This window comes from Furipterus horrens, unplaced genomic scaffold (assembly GCF_987537825.1).
Source record: "Furipterus horrens unplaced genomic scaffold, mFurHor1.1.pri manual_scaffold_7, whole genome shotgun sequence".
NCBI classification, from domain to species: Eukaryota; Metazoa; Chordata; class Mammalia; order Chiroptera; family Furipteridae; genus Furipterus; species Furipterus horrens.
In genome coordinates, this window is record NW_028327177.1 from 133,746,787 (window position 1) to 133,759,435 (window position 12,649).

General features: G+C 43.2%; 1 protein-coding gene across 5 annotated transcripts in view; it reads left to right on the forward strand.

Moving 5' to 3' along the window:
* Window positions 1-12,649, forward strand: part of CTDSPL (CTD small phosphatase like) — a 114,139-nt gene that overhangs the window by 85,743 nt on the left and 15,747 nt on the right. For 3 of the 5 annotated variants that reach the window (XM_090284509.1, XM_090284506.1, XM_090284507.1), the window contains exons 3-4: window positions 1,403-1,435; window positions 10,841-10,942. In XM_090284509.1, coding sequence (XP_090140635.1) covers window positions 1,403-1,435; window positions 10,841-10,942 — 135 coding nt within the window. The remainder of the gene's footprint in view (window positions 1-1,402; window positions 1,436-10,840; window positions 10,943-12,649) is intronic. The other 2 variants (XM_090284510.1, XM_090284508.1) reach the window with 1 other exon arrangement.

Here is a 12,649-nt window from a genome sequence, read left to right on the forward strand (position 1 = left end):
ATCCAAGACAGCCCCCCATGGCAAAGAGTCTTCAGGTCCAGAATGTCAGTAGTGCTGGGCTTGAGAAACCCTACTCCATAGGGGCCCACCTTGTGAGGCCTTGTGAGCCTCTGGTTAAAATCTCCCCGACCAAGAGCAGTGCGCTGCCCAGTCCCGAAGCTGGAAACAGTATTATTTAAGAGCTTCAGAAATTAGCTTCTCTGTGTATGTTCTTGAAACCTGGGGGTGGATTTGATGGTGCCACTGTGCTGAAGAGTAGCACAGCTCTGCCTTGGATAGTGGCAGCAGGCCATCAGAGTCCTTAAGGCCAGCCTCAAGGAAAAGGAAAGAGCCACGAAGACTACCTCCAGAGGAAACGATTATTGCTGTTACACCAAAGAGGTGATGACCAGGGTCTGGAGATAATCGGGAAGTTGCTAAATGGTTCTTAGAGTCAGAGCAGAGCTCAGAAAAGCGAGAGCCACCTGCCACGGTGGACAGTCAGCTTTGGCCCCTTTCTGGGAGACCCCTGTCACCAGACCTCCCTTAATAAAAGATAGTTACACTTTTCACAGAGCGTTCGGTGTCAAAGACTGAAAGAGAGCGTCTCCTTATCAGGAACCATGATGCTGCTATCTTGCCTCCCATCCACCATCTAAAAAAGAAAAAGAAGCACAGAAAATAGAAATGCCCAATGGAGATAAATTTGTTCTTTTATGAGCATTTTTTAATGATGCTAAAATGAAGTGTTTCCATCAACCATGTTTGGAACGGCAGGCATTCACAGCTGAGAAAATGGTTGAGGTTCTTCCTTGGGACTTGAATTGTCTCGACATTCCCTGTGAATACAGGTCCTCTTCCCCTCAAAGGGAAAGCTGTCCCATGCCTGTGGCTCGAAGGGCACTTCTTGTACCTTGCCTTGTGCCTAGTCCTCCCTAGAAGAAGAACAGGAGAGACCACGGTGTTCCTTGTAATCTGATGAACTTGTCTTCCTTTCCCTGCCTGTTATATAGACTTAAAGCTTAGTCTTCTTAGGGAAAAACTTACTTAAAAGCACAAACAAGCCAGTTATTAGAGGGAGTCATGGATCAAAATAATATATGGGTTTTCATTTTTAATTTCCAATTAAGGATTAAATTTTGGGGAGTAAGGGAGGCATGATTCACATAAACAAGGTGGTTAATGAGCCTCAGGAACCCAGCCTGGTCTGTCAGGGGCGGGGGTGTCTGGGAGGCAGAGTGGCACGCAGGGCCTTAACTGTGGGAAAACTTTGGGTTCCTCCTGTCCATTCAATACCACCAAGGTAGAGAGGGTGGGAAATCACAGGCCTGCTGTACACTCCAAAGTGCTTTGACATTTCTTTTGAATGTATGCCCTACTTCTCTTCAAACCTGACAATGACTTTTTTTTTCTTTTTCTTTAGGGTGACCAGAGGCAGGTCATTCCCATACCAAGTGTATGTATATTTATTCAATTTTATTTAAACATTCGTAGAGTCTTGCAGCTTTGGGCCTACTAATATAAAAGATTGCTTTCAATGTTCTTGCTTATGTTGCATTTTATCACATGTTATAAACAGCTCTGTTCTGTTAGACAGAAAAATGAGGCTACATTTTATAAACAGTGAGCAGGAAGTTCTTTACAGAGTTTCCTTCTTCAGGAACAGCAGGGCCACCAGTATCTCCCCACCAAATTCCCCCTTTCCTTTCTCTCTACCCTCCGAGGCTGAATAAGCCAAGGCAGCTTGCTGTGCTCCCCCACCCAGCACGTTAGCCCTGACTCCATAGCCTGGGAAAACATACTTGTGCCCAGACATGGTTCTTTGCCGCAGGCACTGTCCCAGTGGAACTGGGCTCCCCAAGCCCATGTCCCAGATGAGCAGACCATTTCTGACTTGTTCACCAGTGTCAGTAGCTTGGCCGTTGCTCTGAGATCAGAAAATTGCCCCTGACCTTGCAGAACCCCCCCCCCCCCACTCCCACCAGCTGGCTGTGCTGTAACTGCCCCATCTGGGCTTCCCTTGGGCCACCCATTCTGTCTTCAGCCCAGCACAGCCGGGACCTGCCACCCCTCAGACATGCCCTGTCCCCACTACTTCGCTTCCTCCTGCTTGGCCAGCAGAGCCATTAGTCCTGAGGCCGTTCTGGTGACTGACTCCAAAAAAAACCTTGCTTTTGAGGCTCCTCTAACAAACAAGACCTTTCTGGCAATCCTGTGACCTGAGAGGATTTAGATTTTAAAAGATGACCATAAGTTGATATTTTAATCCAAAAGTTTATCTTATTCAAATTGTCTGATTCACACCTGTTGTCTGTTTTCCCTTGGACTTTTCCACCTATTTTCTGGGACCGTCCAAGAGCAACGGCAAGCCTACATTTGAAAGGAATCCATTACATTAGTACAGGCTGACTACAAATTTGGTAATGCATGTCACTATTTGTTTAAGATTTTGTTTATTTTTAGAGAGACGGGGAGGGAGAAAGAGAGGGAGAGAAACATCGATGTGGGAGATACATCAGCCAGTTAGTTGCCTTGGCCCACAACCCAGGCGTGTGCCCTGATCGGGAACTGAACTGGTGATCTTGCGGTTCGCAGGACGGCACTCAGTCCACTGAGCCACAACAGCCAGGGCACATGTCATTTTTAAATTGCCCAAAATGTTTCTGATAATTTTATTTTTCTCAGAACTTTAACTCTCCATTTATGAACAGGTTGCAAGGGTTTGTGGAGTGATTCTGACTTTGTCAGCACAACTGGGGGGCTGGACTTCGTTGGGGGAACTGGCTGATCAAAAAGATTGACAGGCAGCATGACCTCTTATCCAGTGGTGGAGCAGTACTAAGATCTGTCCATTTATCTTGCCTTGGGTTTTTTCACATGTTAACAATCCCCAGTAGGATTGATAACCCAGAGGTCTCTTTTTAGCCTTCATACAAAGTCTTTCATATACTGATTCTTTCTGCAAAGGTACCTATAAACAGATGACAGTTGGCATCTCCCTACCTCTGATACTCCAATAGCACTGTTTTTTTTCTCAAAGTATTAATTCACTGCTATCTATAAAGTTAGGTGCTGAATCAAGCATTTGTCAGGGTAAAAACTCTACTGAGAAAGATGAATTTCCCACAAACCTAGACCCATTCTAGAACCCTGGAATAAAATAGCCGAGGGGGAAAAGATTCCTTGCATAATTTAGCCCAGTGTTAGATCAACAAACTGCTGACTGCCTCTTATATAGGAGACACTGGGTCGGCCTTATGAATCTGAGAAATATCTTGCAGAAAAACAAAGCCTGGCTGAAGTAACTTGCATCTTTGAATGATAGCCTCCAGAAAAGCAGCTCTGCTGATGGGCACGATGGGACCTCCAGTGCCTGATCTGTATACAGACGTGATGCAGCCCTGGGGATTCGAGCCTGGGGATCCCCTGCAAAGCCTGCACCCACCCATCAAAGCCGCATGTCACATAAACAAAGTAGCTCTGCCCTTTCTGGACCACAGCAGGGCCTGGTCAGTGCTGGGAGCCCCCGAGAGGCTGGAATGCTGCACCATGGGACCAGCAATCCAGACTTGTACTGAACCTGCACACCAGGTCCAACAGCCTCCTGAAAGCTTTTTCCAGGCCCTGAACATGAAAGAGACCCCTCAGCCTGTGGGTGCCCAGAGTAGTTCCAGCAGGAGTCCTCCATCTCTGCCTCTCACCTCACCCCACTTTTTTCATTCTCATGCTGTTCTATGTATATATAGAGGTTTGGTGTTTTGATTTTTCACTAAGCAATCATTCAAGCCCATGGTTTAGCAAAACACTGAAAGATTCCAGTAGAAAGAAAAGAAATCCCCCCAACTTGGTCCCAACTCCCTAGAACGATCACTTTTTTAAAGTATATTTTATTGATTATGTTGTTACGGTAGTCCCAATTTATTTTTCCCTTTGCTCCCCTCCACCCCTCAGTACCCCCCTTCCCTCCAGCAATCCCACCCCCTTAGTTCATGTTCATGGGTGGTGCATATAAGTTCTTTGGCTTCACCCTTTCCTATATTATTCTTAACTTCCCTCTGTCTGTTTTGTACCAACCAATTATGCTTCTTAAGCCCTGCACCATTTCCCCATTACTTCCCCTTCCCCCTCCCAGCTGATAAGCCAAGAAATGATCCCAGTACCTATGATTCTGTTCCTATTCTGGTTTGCTGAGTTGGATTTTGTTTTTATTTTTTAGATTCAGTTCTTTATAGTTGTTAGTTTGTTGTGATTTTAATATTATAGTTTTGATCTTCTTTTTCTTAAATAAGTCTCTTTAACATTTCATATAATAATGGCTTGGTGATGATGAGCTTCTTTAGCTTCACCTTGTCTGGGAAGCACTTCATCTGCCCTTCCATTCTAAATGAAAGCTTTGCTGGATAGCGTAATCTTGGTTGTAGGTCCTTGCTTTTCATCACATTGAATAGTTCTTACCAGTCCCTTCTTGCCTGCAGGGTTTCTTTTGATAAATCAGCTGATGATCTTATAGGCACCCCTTTGTAGGTAACTCTGCTTTTCTCTTGCTGCTTTTAAGATTCTTTCTTTATCTTGAACCTTTGGCCTTTTAATTATGATTTTTCTTGGTGTGGTCCTCTTTGGGTCTAGCTTGTTTGGCACTCTCTGTGCTTCCTGGACTTGTATGTCTATTTCCTTCGCCAAATTTGGGAAGTTTTCCTTCATTATTTTTTCACATAAGCTTTCAGTTTCTTGCTCTTCCTCTTCTCCTTCTGGCACCCCTGTGATTCGGATGTTGATATGTTTAAAGTTGTCCCAGAGGTTCCTAAGCCTCTCCTCATTTTTTTCAATTCTTGTTTCCTCTTTCTGTACTGGTTGACTGTTTTTTTTCTTCCTTATGTTCCAAATCATTGATTTGAACCCTGGTTTCCTTCCCTTCACCATTGGTTTTGTGTGGATTTTCCATCGTTTCATTTAGCATAGCCTTCACTTATTCCCTTATGTGTTTGCCATACTTAAGCATATCTGTCAAGCCTGTGAGCATCTGTATCACCAGTGTTTTGAACTCTACATCTGTTAGGTTGGCTATCTCCCCATCTGTTAGGTTGGCTTAGTTCTCCCACTGGAACCTGTTGGCCCATACCTCTCTGTCTCCTCGTCTTGACAGACTCCTGTGTTTGTTTGCCTCTGTGTCTTAGGTAGAGCTGTCGCACCTGTTACGTTGTAAGGGGCAGAGCCCTAGGAATGTCAGTACAGGCGACCCGTTTCACCATGTTGTGGCTCTATATGTGGGGGAGGGGTCTGAGAGGGAACAATGCCACTTGCTCAGCACTCACCCCTTTTCCAGGCACTTCTCCCACTTCCATATGGGCCTGGTGCCTCTCTAGCTGTTGCCCTGGCTGTCGTTCCCAGAGTGGGTGGGTCTGTGGACATTCTGGGACTGTGGGGGCCCTTTAAACAAGTGGACTCTGCTGAGAGATCGGCAGTTTCTTCCTCCACCCCAACCCCCCTCTGGTTTGCACAGTCAGAAGCAATGAGGTTTTATTTTCCCCAGCGCTAGGACCATGAACTGTGAGGTCTGGTCTGGTGCTGGGAGCGCTCCCCAGGTGTCCCTCCCAACTTTTTAAAACATTTGACAGCACTTTTCTGCCGGCTTGCCGCTGCCACCACCGCTGCCACCACCACACCACATCTTCTCTGCCCCTCCTATCTGTCTAGATGAGTATTTCTTTAAATTTTTGTTTGTTGGACATCCATGCAGCTAGATTTTTTAGAAACTTCTGGATGTCTCTAGTTTTGAGGTAGTTGTATTCCTTCTTAGTTGTGGAGGGAGATACAGTGTATCTGTCTAGGCCTCCATACTGGCCAGAAGTCCAGAACCCTAGAACAATCACTTTTGATGTTTGTTATATATCCTTCCAGAAATGGTCTAAATAAACGGAACCATACTTATGCAAATGAGCATTTTGCAAAAAAAAAAAAAATTTTTGCTTTTAACAAGATACCTTGAACATCTTTCTAAATGTTGGTACATAGCATCTGCCTCATTGTTTTACATGTAGTTGGTTTTACATTTACTTTGTTTCCACTTGGTGCTATTGCTAAATATTTCTCTTGTGAATATTCTTGTACATGTGTGTTTATGGACTTGAGTAATAACGTCTGCATGATCAGTCCCTGTTGTGGAAATGCTAGATCAAAGGATATACTTTACATTTTTGGTAGATAAAGCCACATTGTCCTCCAAAAGCCTAATTTACATTACCACCAAGAGCGTGTGGGATTGCCTATTCCCTTAGCAAACGTTTTAATCTTTGTTAATCTGTAAGTAAAGAATGGTATTGACCTTTTGGTAAAAAAAAAAAAAAAAATGGTATTTGTTTTTTTGTTTATTTTTTCTTTTTTTCTTTCAATTTTTATTTATTTACTGTTTTTCTATTACAGTTGCCCCATTTTTCCCTCATTGCTGCCCCACCCACCCAGCCCACCCCTTCTGCCACAGTCAATCCCCACCCCTTTGTCTGTGTCCATGGGTCATTTATACTAGTTCCTTAACTAGACCCTTGTCCTTCTTACCCCCTTCTCCCTCTCTCCCCTCCCCTCCTGTCACTGTTAGTCTGCTCCTTGTTTGCATGCCTCTGGTTCAATTTTTCTCATTTGTTTCTGTTGTTTATTAGTTCCTGTATTAGGTGATATCATATGGTATTTTTCTTTCTTTGCCTGGCTTATTTCACTTGGCTTAATTCTCTCTAGTTCCATCCATGTTGTTGCAAATGGCAGGAGTTCCTTCTTTCTTTCTGCTGCGTAGAATTCCATTGTGTAAATGGACCACAGTTTTCTGATCCACTCATCTACAGATGGGCACTTAGGTTGTTTCTAGCACTTGGCTATTATAAATAGCGCTGCTGTGAACATAGGGGTGCATAGGTTCTTTTGAATTGATGTTTCAGGATTCTTCAGGTATAATCCTGGCAGTGGGATCACTGGATCAAAAAGCAGTTCCATTTTTAGTTTTTAAGGAAATCCCATCCTGTTTTCCACAGTGGCTTCACCAGCCTGCATTCCCACCAACAGTGCACTAGGGCTCCCTTTTCTCTGCATCCTCGCCAGCACTTGTGGTTTGGTTTGTATTTGTTTTTGAATGAGTATAAGTCTTTTTTTCCCAAATGTATTGTCCATATGTCTTTCTTCTTCCCTGTTCATTTCTTCTAGATTTTATATTGTTTACCCTTTTAAATTTCAAGGAAATTAGCACTTCCCTCAAAATTTATGATATATCTTCTGGCCTTGTTTATAAACATTTTGGCCACAGACAAGTTTAATTTTATATAGGCAAATGTACTGATCTTATCCTTTATGGCTTCAGAGTTTCACATTATGCTTAGAAAGGTCTCTCTACTCCATGACTGACCCACGTTTTCTTCTAGTATTTAATGGTTTCCATCATTACACTTAAATCTTTGGTCCATCTGGAATGTACATTGGTGTAAGGCATGAAGTAGTTATCCAGCTTTGTTTCCTTTTCCAAGTGGCAAGTCAGTGGTCTCAACGCCCTTTATTAACTAGTCCATCTTTGGAACACCTGTTGGAAATGACAGCTTCATCTGGACTTGATGTTTAAGGTCCCACTTAGTAACATCTGTGTCCCAGCTATGAACTGGTATTTGGGGCTCTTTACACGTCTTATTGGAAGCCTCACGGACTGTCCAGTAAAAGTAGGTATTGAAGGGTGAGAAGACAATGCGGAGGGACAGGTTTAGAAGCCACTGAAGGTCTGGGTGGTTGTGACTGAAAGTGAGCATCGGGGCTGTGACCCAACTCCTCCTGCTCCCACACTCTCACTTGAATCACATGCCACACTAATGATTACAACACAAGGTCAACAGCACAGCTGAGCCATAAAAATGCTGATGCGAGAGAAGAGGAATGTGTTTTCTAACCATTGTTTCTATGCTGTTCGCCTTAGCCTTTTAAGAAGCAGTAGTATACTCTCTTCCACCAGACCTTGTGAAGAACCCATAAGCAGAGCAACTACTCTACTTAAAGGTGGTCTCGAGTTTCCTTTGCCCCCTCCTGCAGTAGGCCCTGAGGTCTCTGCCCTGAACTCTGAGACTTGGGGGAGCACAGTGTGCAGACACTGAGCCTGAGAGCTCTAAGTACAAAAATAATAATAAAAATTAAAAAACGAATGTACCAAGAAGAGGCACTACATCTGTACAATTTGAGAGGCTACAGGGATGGGTACTCGAAAGAAAGGAGCTATAGAGTTTACTATTCATGGCTGCCCATTCACTGCCAAGGACAGAATATTACAGATCTCCTCCCAGGAAGAGAACTCCCAAACCTTGGCTCGCAGGCCATGGTTCCTTCCCCCGCCCCCTCCCACCACATGCTTTCTGACCCCCTCATCCCCAGCCCCCCACCCCACAATGCCCTCTCTGTGCTTTGGAGCAAGAGATTTTGTATATAAAAGGCTCATCTTGTTATAACTGGTGTTTCTCTTGTTCTTCAGCTTTGTGATGATGGCCTAAGAGAAAATCTGCTTCAGGATATTTTTTTGTTAATGGTTCAAGCATCACCTAAACAGATCAATTGAAGTAACAAAGCACTATTGCATTTATATAGTGTCCTTGCATGTCCCAAGGACACAGCTGTCCAGAAGAATTCTTACCAATGGTCTGGAGAATTTGCATTCATCCAAAGCCAAGCTCTCAGAGAAGCTGTGTACTTTTAGAAACGGGCGAAGGATTGATGGAACCCTCCTAGCCCATCCCCCCACCTTGTTCTCTGCAGCACAAAAGCTAAATCAATAGCTTGCTTAACACCCTTCTTGCCCTTTTCTGTCCGAGTAGCACAGTGAGGCATTTTGCTTACTGTTAACTCAGAGAACGCTTGTAAAGTGTGGGTTAAATATGTTAAGAAAGCGATTTTTATTCTTGGGTTTAGAAAATAACTGAGCTACTTTGGGCAGATCTTTGATGTTTTCAGATATGTGAGGGATAGAATTTCTAGATCCTTATTTTCAAGGCTAACAATTACATAAAGTTAAACTGTTGTTTTAGTGTATAAATGCATAGAGCAAGGACTGGACAGATACACACCAAACTAAAAAGGGAAACATCTGGGGAAAGGAATGGGGGTGCAGGGGGGTGGGGGGGCATGGAAAAGCAAATAGTGTGTTTTCATGTCTATGTGTTTTATTACATAATTGTAATAATAAAACATTAAAACAAATTCTATTATAGTCACAAGCATGCTTTCTGTTATGACCCAAACAACAGAAATAACCCACATCCTTATGTTCGTTTAGAGAGTTTGTCATGCCCTGCCTTTTTAAAGCACTTTTTCAGATACAACTTCTTCTTGCCAGTTTAATTTTTTTAATAACCTGCTTGCTTGCTGATTTATAATGGATGCAGTCCTTCCTGGGACCCTGAATCCCATGGCCTGTGTCTAAGGCACCTCTCTCCCCAGGACTGCAAGTTTGGGAATACTGCTTGTTAGAGCCAAGGGCGTTGGAAAGCCATAAAGGCTTGCTTTTTCTTCTAGATGATGCTGGAGAGGACAAAGCACCCACACTCACTAGAGAGAGCCCCTCTAGAATGAGAAATGCCGTGTCCCCACACATTGATTCATCCTGGTCAGCCCTGCCCAGTACCTCCCTGCCAGAATGATCATCACACTTGCAAATTTACCTAACCTGATGACCGCCTGTTACTGTCCTTACTGAACCAGCTAAAGTCCAAAATTCTCTAGATCCTTGACTAAGGTTCAATTTAGAGCCCCCCCCCCCAAAAAAAAGGCCATTTAAAAGGTAATACTTCTTGATTTAATTTTGTTCTTTTTATTATTATTATTTGATAGACTAAATTGTTCATTCTTCAGTGGCTAGGGACAGATATTTTCTTATGTATTGTTTTGCCTTAAATTTTGAACAGAGCTTGACCTTCTTCCAGGGAAGAAAATTAGCTTGTTAACACTGGATATTGAATATGTCACAAAGTAAACCAAAATACTTCAAATCATTTGTAAAATGAAGCAAGGCCCAAAGACATAAATACTCTTAAGTCAAGAATGAGGTTGTCTGAAAGTATCTAGTGTTTTATTAACTCTTTACGACCTTTTTATCATGAGGTTAGAGTCAGCAACTACAAAGACATATAAATAGATGTTCTAATTAACACACAGCATGTGGATTAAAGTATAACTTCAAGAGACAGAATCCAAGAGGTAAAAATGCCACATTCACTTTATTATACCACAGTGCGGCAGGTACAAGGCAGGGTGCTGAACGTGGACCAGTTTTATTTCTGTTTCCTATTCTTGGAGGTCACTTTGGATTGCATTGTGCTGTTGGGTCTATAGATTCGCTTCAAGTTTTAAAAAATCTCAATCACAAAAAAAATAAAAATACTGTGGTTCCAGTATAGCTCTGACATTATATTATATATAGTTATATACATAACTAAATATTTGTTTTTGTGTAGTCCATGTTAATAATAGCAATAGCCACCATATATGTGCCAGACAGAATATGGGCATTATACTGCAATTATAGCTGATAACAACAACCTTTCATGATAGGTATTATTATCCCAACTTACAGCCAAAAAAGAGACAGAGCTGATATTGACAAACCAAGGTTTGCCTGGTTCCAAAGCCTAGGCTCTCATAATAGCCATTCAGACAATGACATGGTATTTGGTAAAACTTCAGTTGCAAACTACTTATTCCGATTAATTTTAATAAAATTCCGTGATGTGCTTGACCAGGTATTTAAATGTTTGGTTTCATTTGCAACCTCATTGACATAGTATAATACGATAATAAGGGGATTGGTTTGTCTTTTACATCAAGGTAATAATAGTGATTTTTTTTTCTTTAGCCACCAGCTAAATACCTCCTTCCAGAGGTGACGGTGCTTGACTATGGAAAGAAATGTGTGGTCATTGATTTAGATGAAACATTGGTGCACAGCTCATTTAAGGTAAATCAACATAAAAAACCATCAATGATCTCTGTGCCTTGGTCACAATTGGACGAAAGCTTGTGGTTATTAGTGTATGACTTATTGTTGATGAAGAAATCCCAATAACAGTTGTTTATTAACTCAGGTGAACATTAACTCAAGTAGTTGAATATTAACCTAATTAATTTGGGGGAAAAAACACTGGGCTGCCAATATTACTGAGACCTCATTCTTATTTATGAGATCTGAGCTTCCAACACTTTAACCCCTGCAGAAACGCTCCTCAGGTGGCACACGGCAGTGTCCCAGTGCCCCAGGACACTGCTGTGTATTTGCCGAGGTAACCAGGGTGCCATATGTTTTATTGGGAGGGGCAGGAGAGGCACTGTCAAAGCAACCTGCTATCCTGGACGTTTTCCCAGACCAATTTTTGAGATATTCAGCACTTAAGAAGACTCCCCAAGTTACAGCATCTGAACAGATTCAGCCATTTATTTTGACTATTTCCATAATAAAAGGTTGCTGGGGATTTTGTAAGCTTCCCAGCTAAATGAGTATCCACGTGCATGACTTCCCTACTGAAGGGTTCCGGGCTTTGTTGATGTCCAGGTGAGCATAGGACAGTCTCAATTCTATCACCTTCCTCACGCTCCATCACCCAGTCAGAGTAAGAGCAAGAATTAATTACAAATTACCAGAGGACCTACATGGAGAACAGCTGTAATGACTCAATTAAGAAATGAGTTAATTAACCATTTTCCATTTTTTGAAATGGAATCAATTATTTCAAAGAGGCAAATAATGGAAAGTTTTGGAAATGGGGGATTGGTATACTGGGGAGAAGATGTGGATGTTTAGGATCCTGATGCTATTTGCCTTCGGGGTATTTCTGGTGATGAAACTGCTCTACTATCGCTGGCCAGTTAGACCAAATTCCTCTTTGTATCCACATCCCAGGACTCCCTTACATCACTGAGAGGCATGAAAGGTACCATCCATGATGGGGTATGTGTCTCATGTGAACCAGTGTCATTCCTTGATGGTTGTATGGGAACTGGAAGAGCCTGCGACCTAAATGCCACAAATTTTTTCCTTGTGCCTGCTCCCACTAAACAGAGGCTTCAGTTGGCAGGGCAAGGCCTGGTGCTTGTTTTTGAGTCCTTTGGGAGAGGGCAGGAAGGGCCACGTTTGCCTTTAGCAATGAGAAGTGGCCTGTCTGGCCACTGGGGCGTATAGTACCACCTCATTCCCCAGAACATCGATGGCCCTTCCCGGACTGGTCCAGGGGCTGCAGTCACCTTATGGCCCAACTCAGCTCTAAAAGGCACTGGAAGCCTTTCCCACACACACCGCCACTATGAGCAAGTTGCACAGAACTTTTTCAAGGCCCTCTGGAGAGGAGCCTTTTAGAGCAGGGGTCATTTGCCGAGACAGCTTCCCCCCACGCAGCTCTGTGAGTATGGGCCACGCTGGCCAGACCGCCCAAAGTTACTGAGGACTCCTGGCTCCAAAGGCAGGGCCTTGGCAGCCCTCGGTGTCTCCAGGGCCTGCTCTCAGGGCATTCCTAGGACAAGCTGATGTGAACAGCATCTTCTCATCTCTTCTCGCCCTGGCCTGCCTCTGTTTACAAGCAGAATATGCTTTATTGTTTGGTTTTTAACGTTCTATGCATTTCAAAGCCCTCTGAGAATCCAAAAGCTGTGAGCCTCTCCCCTTGAACATGTA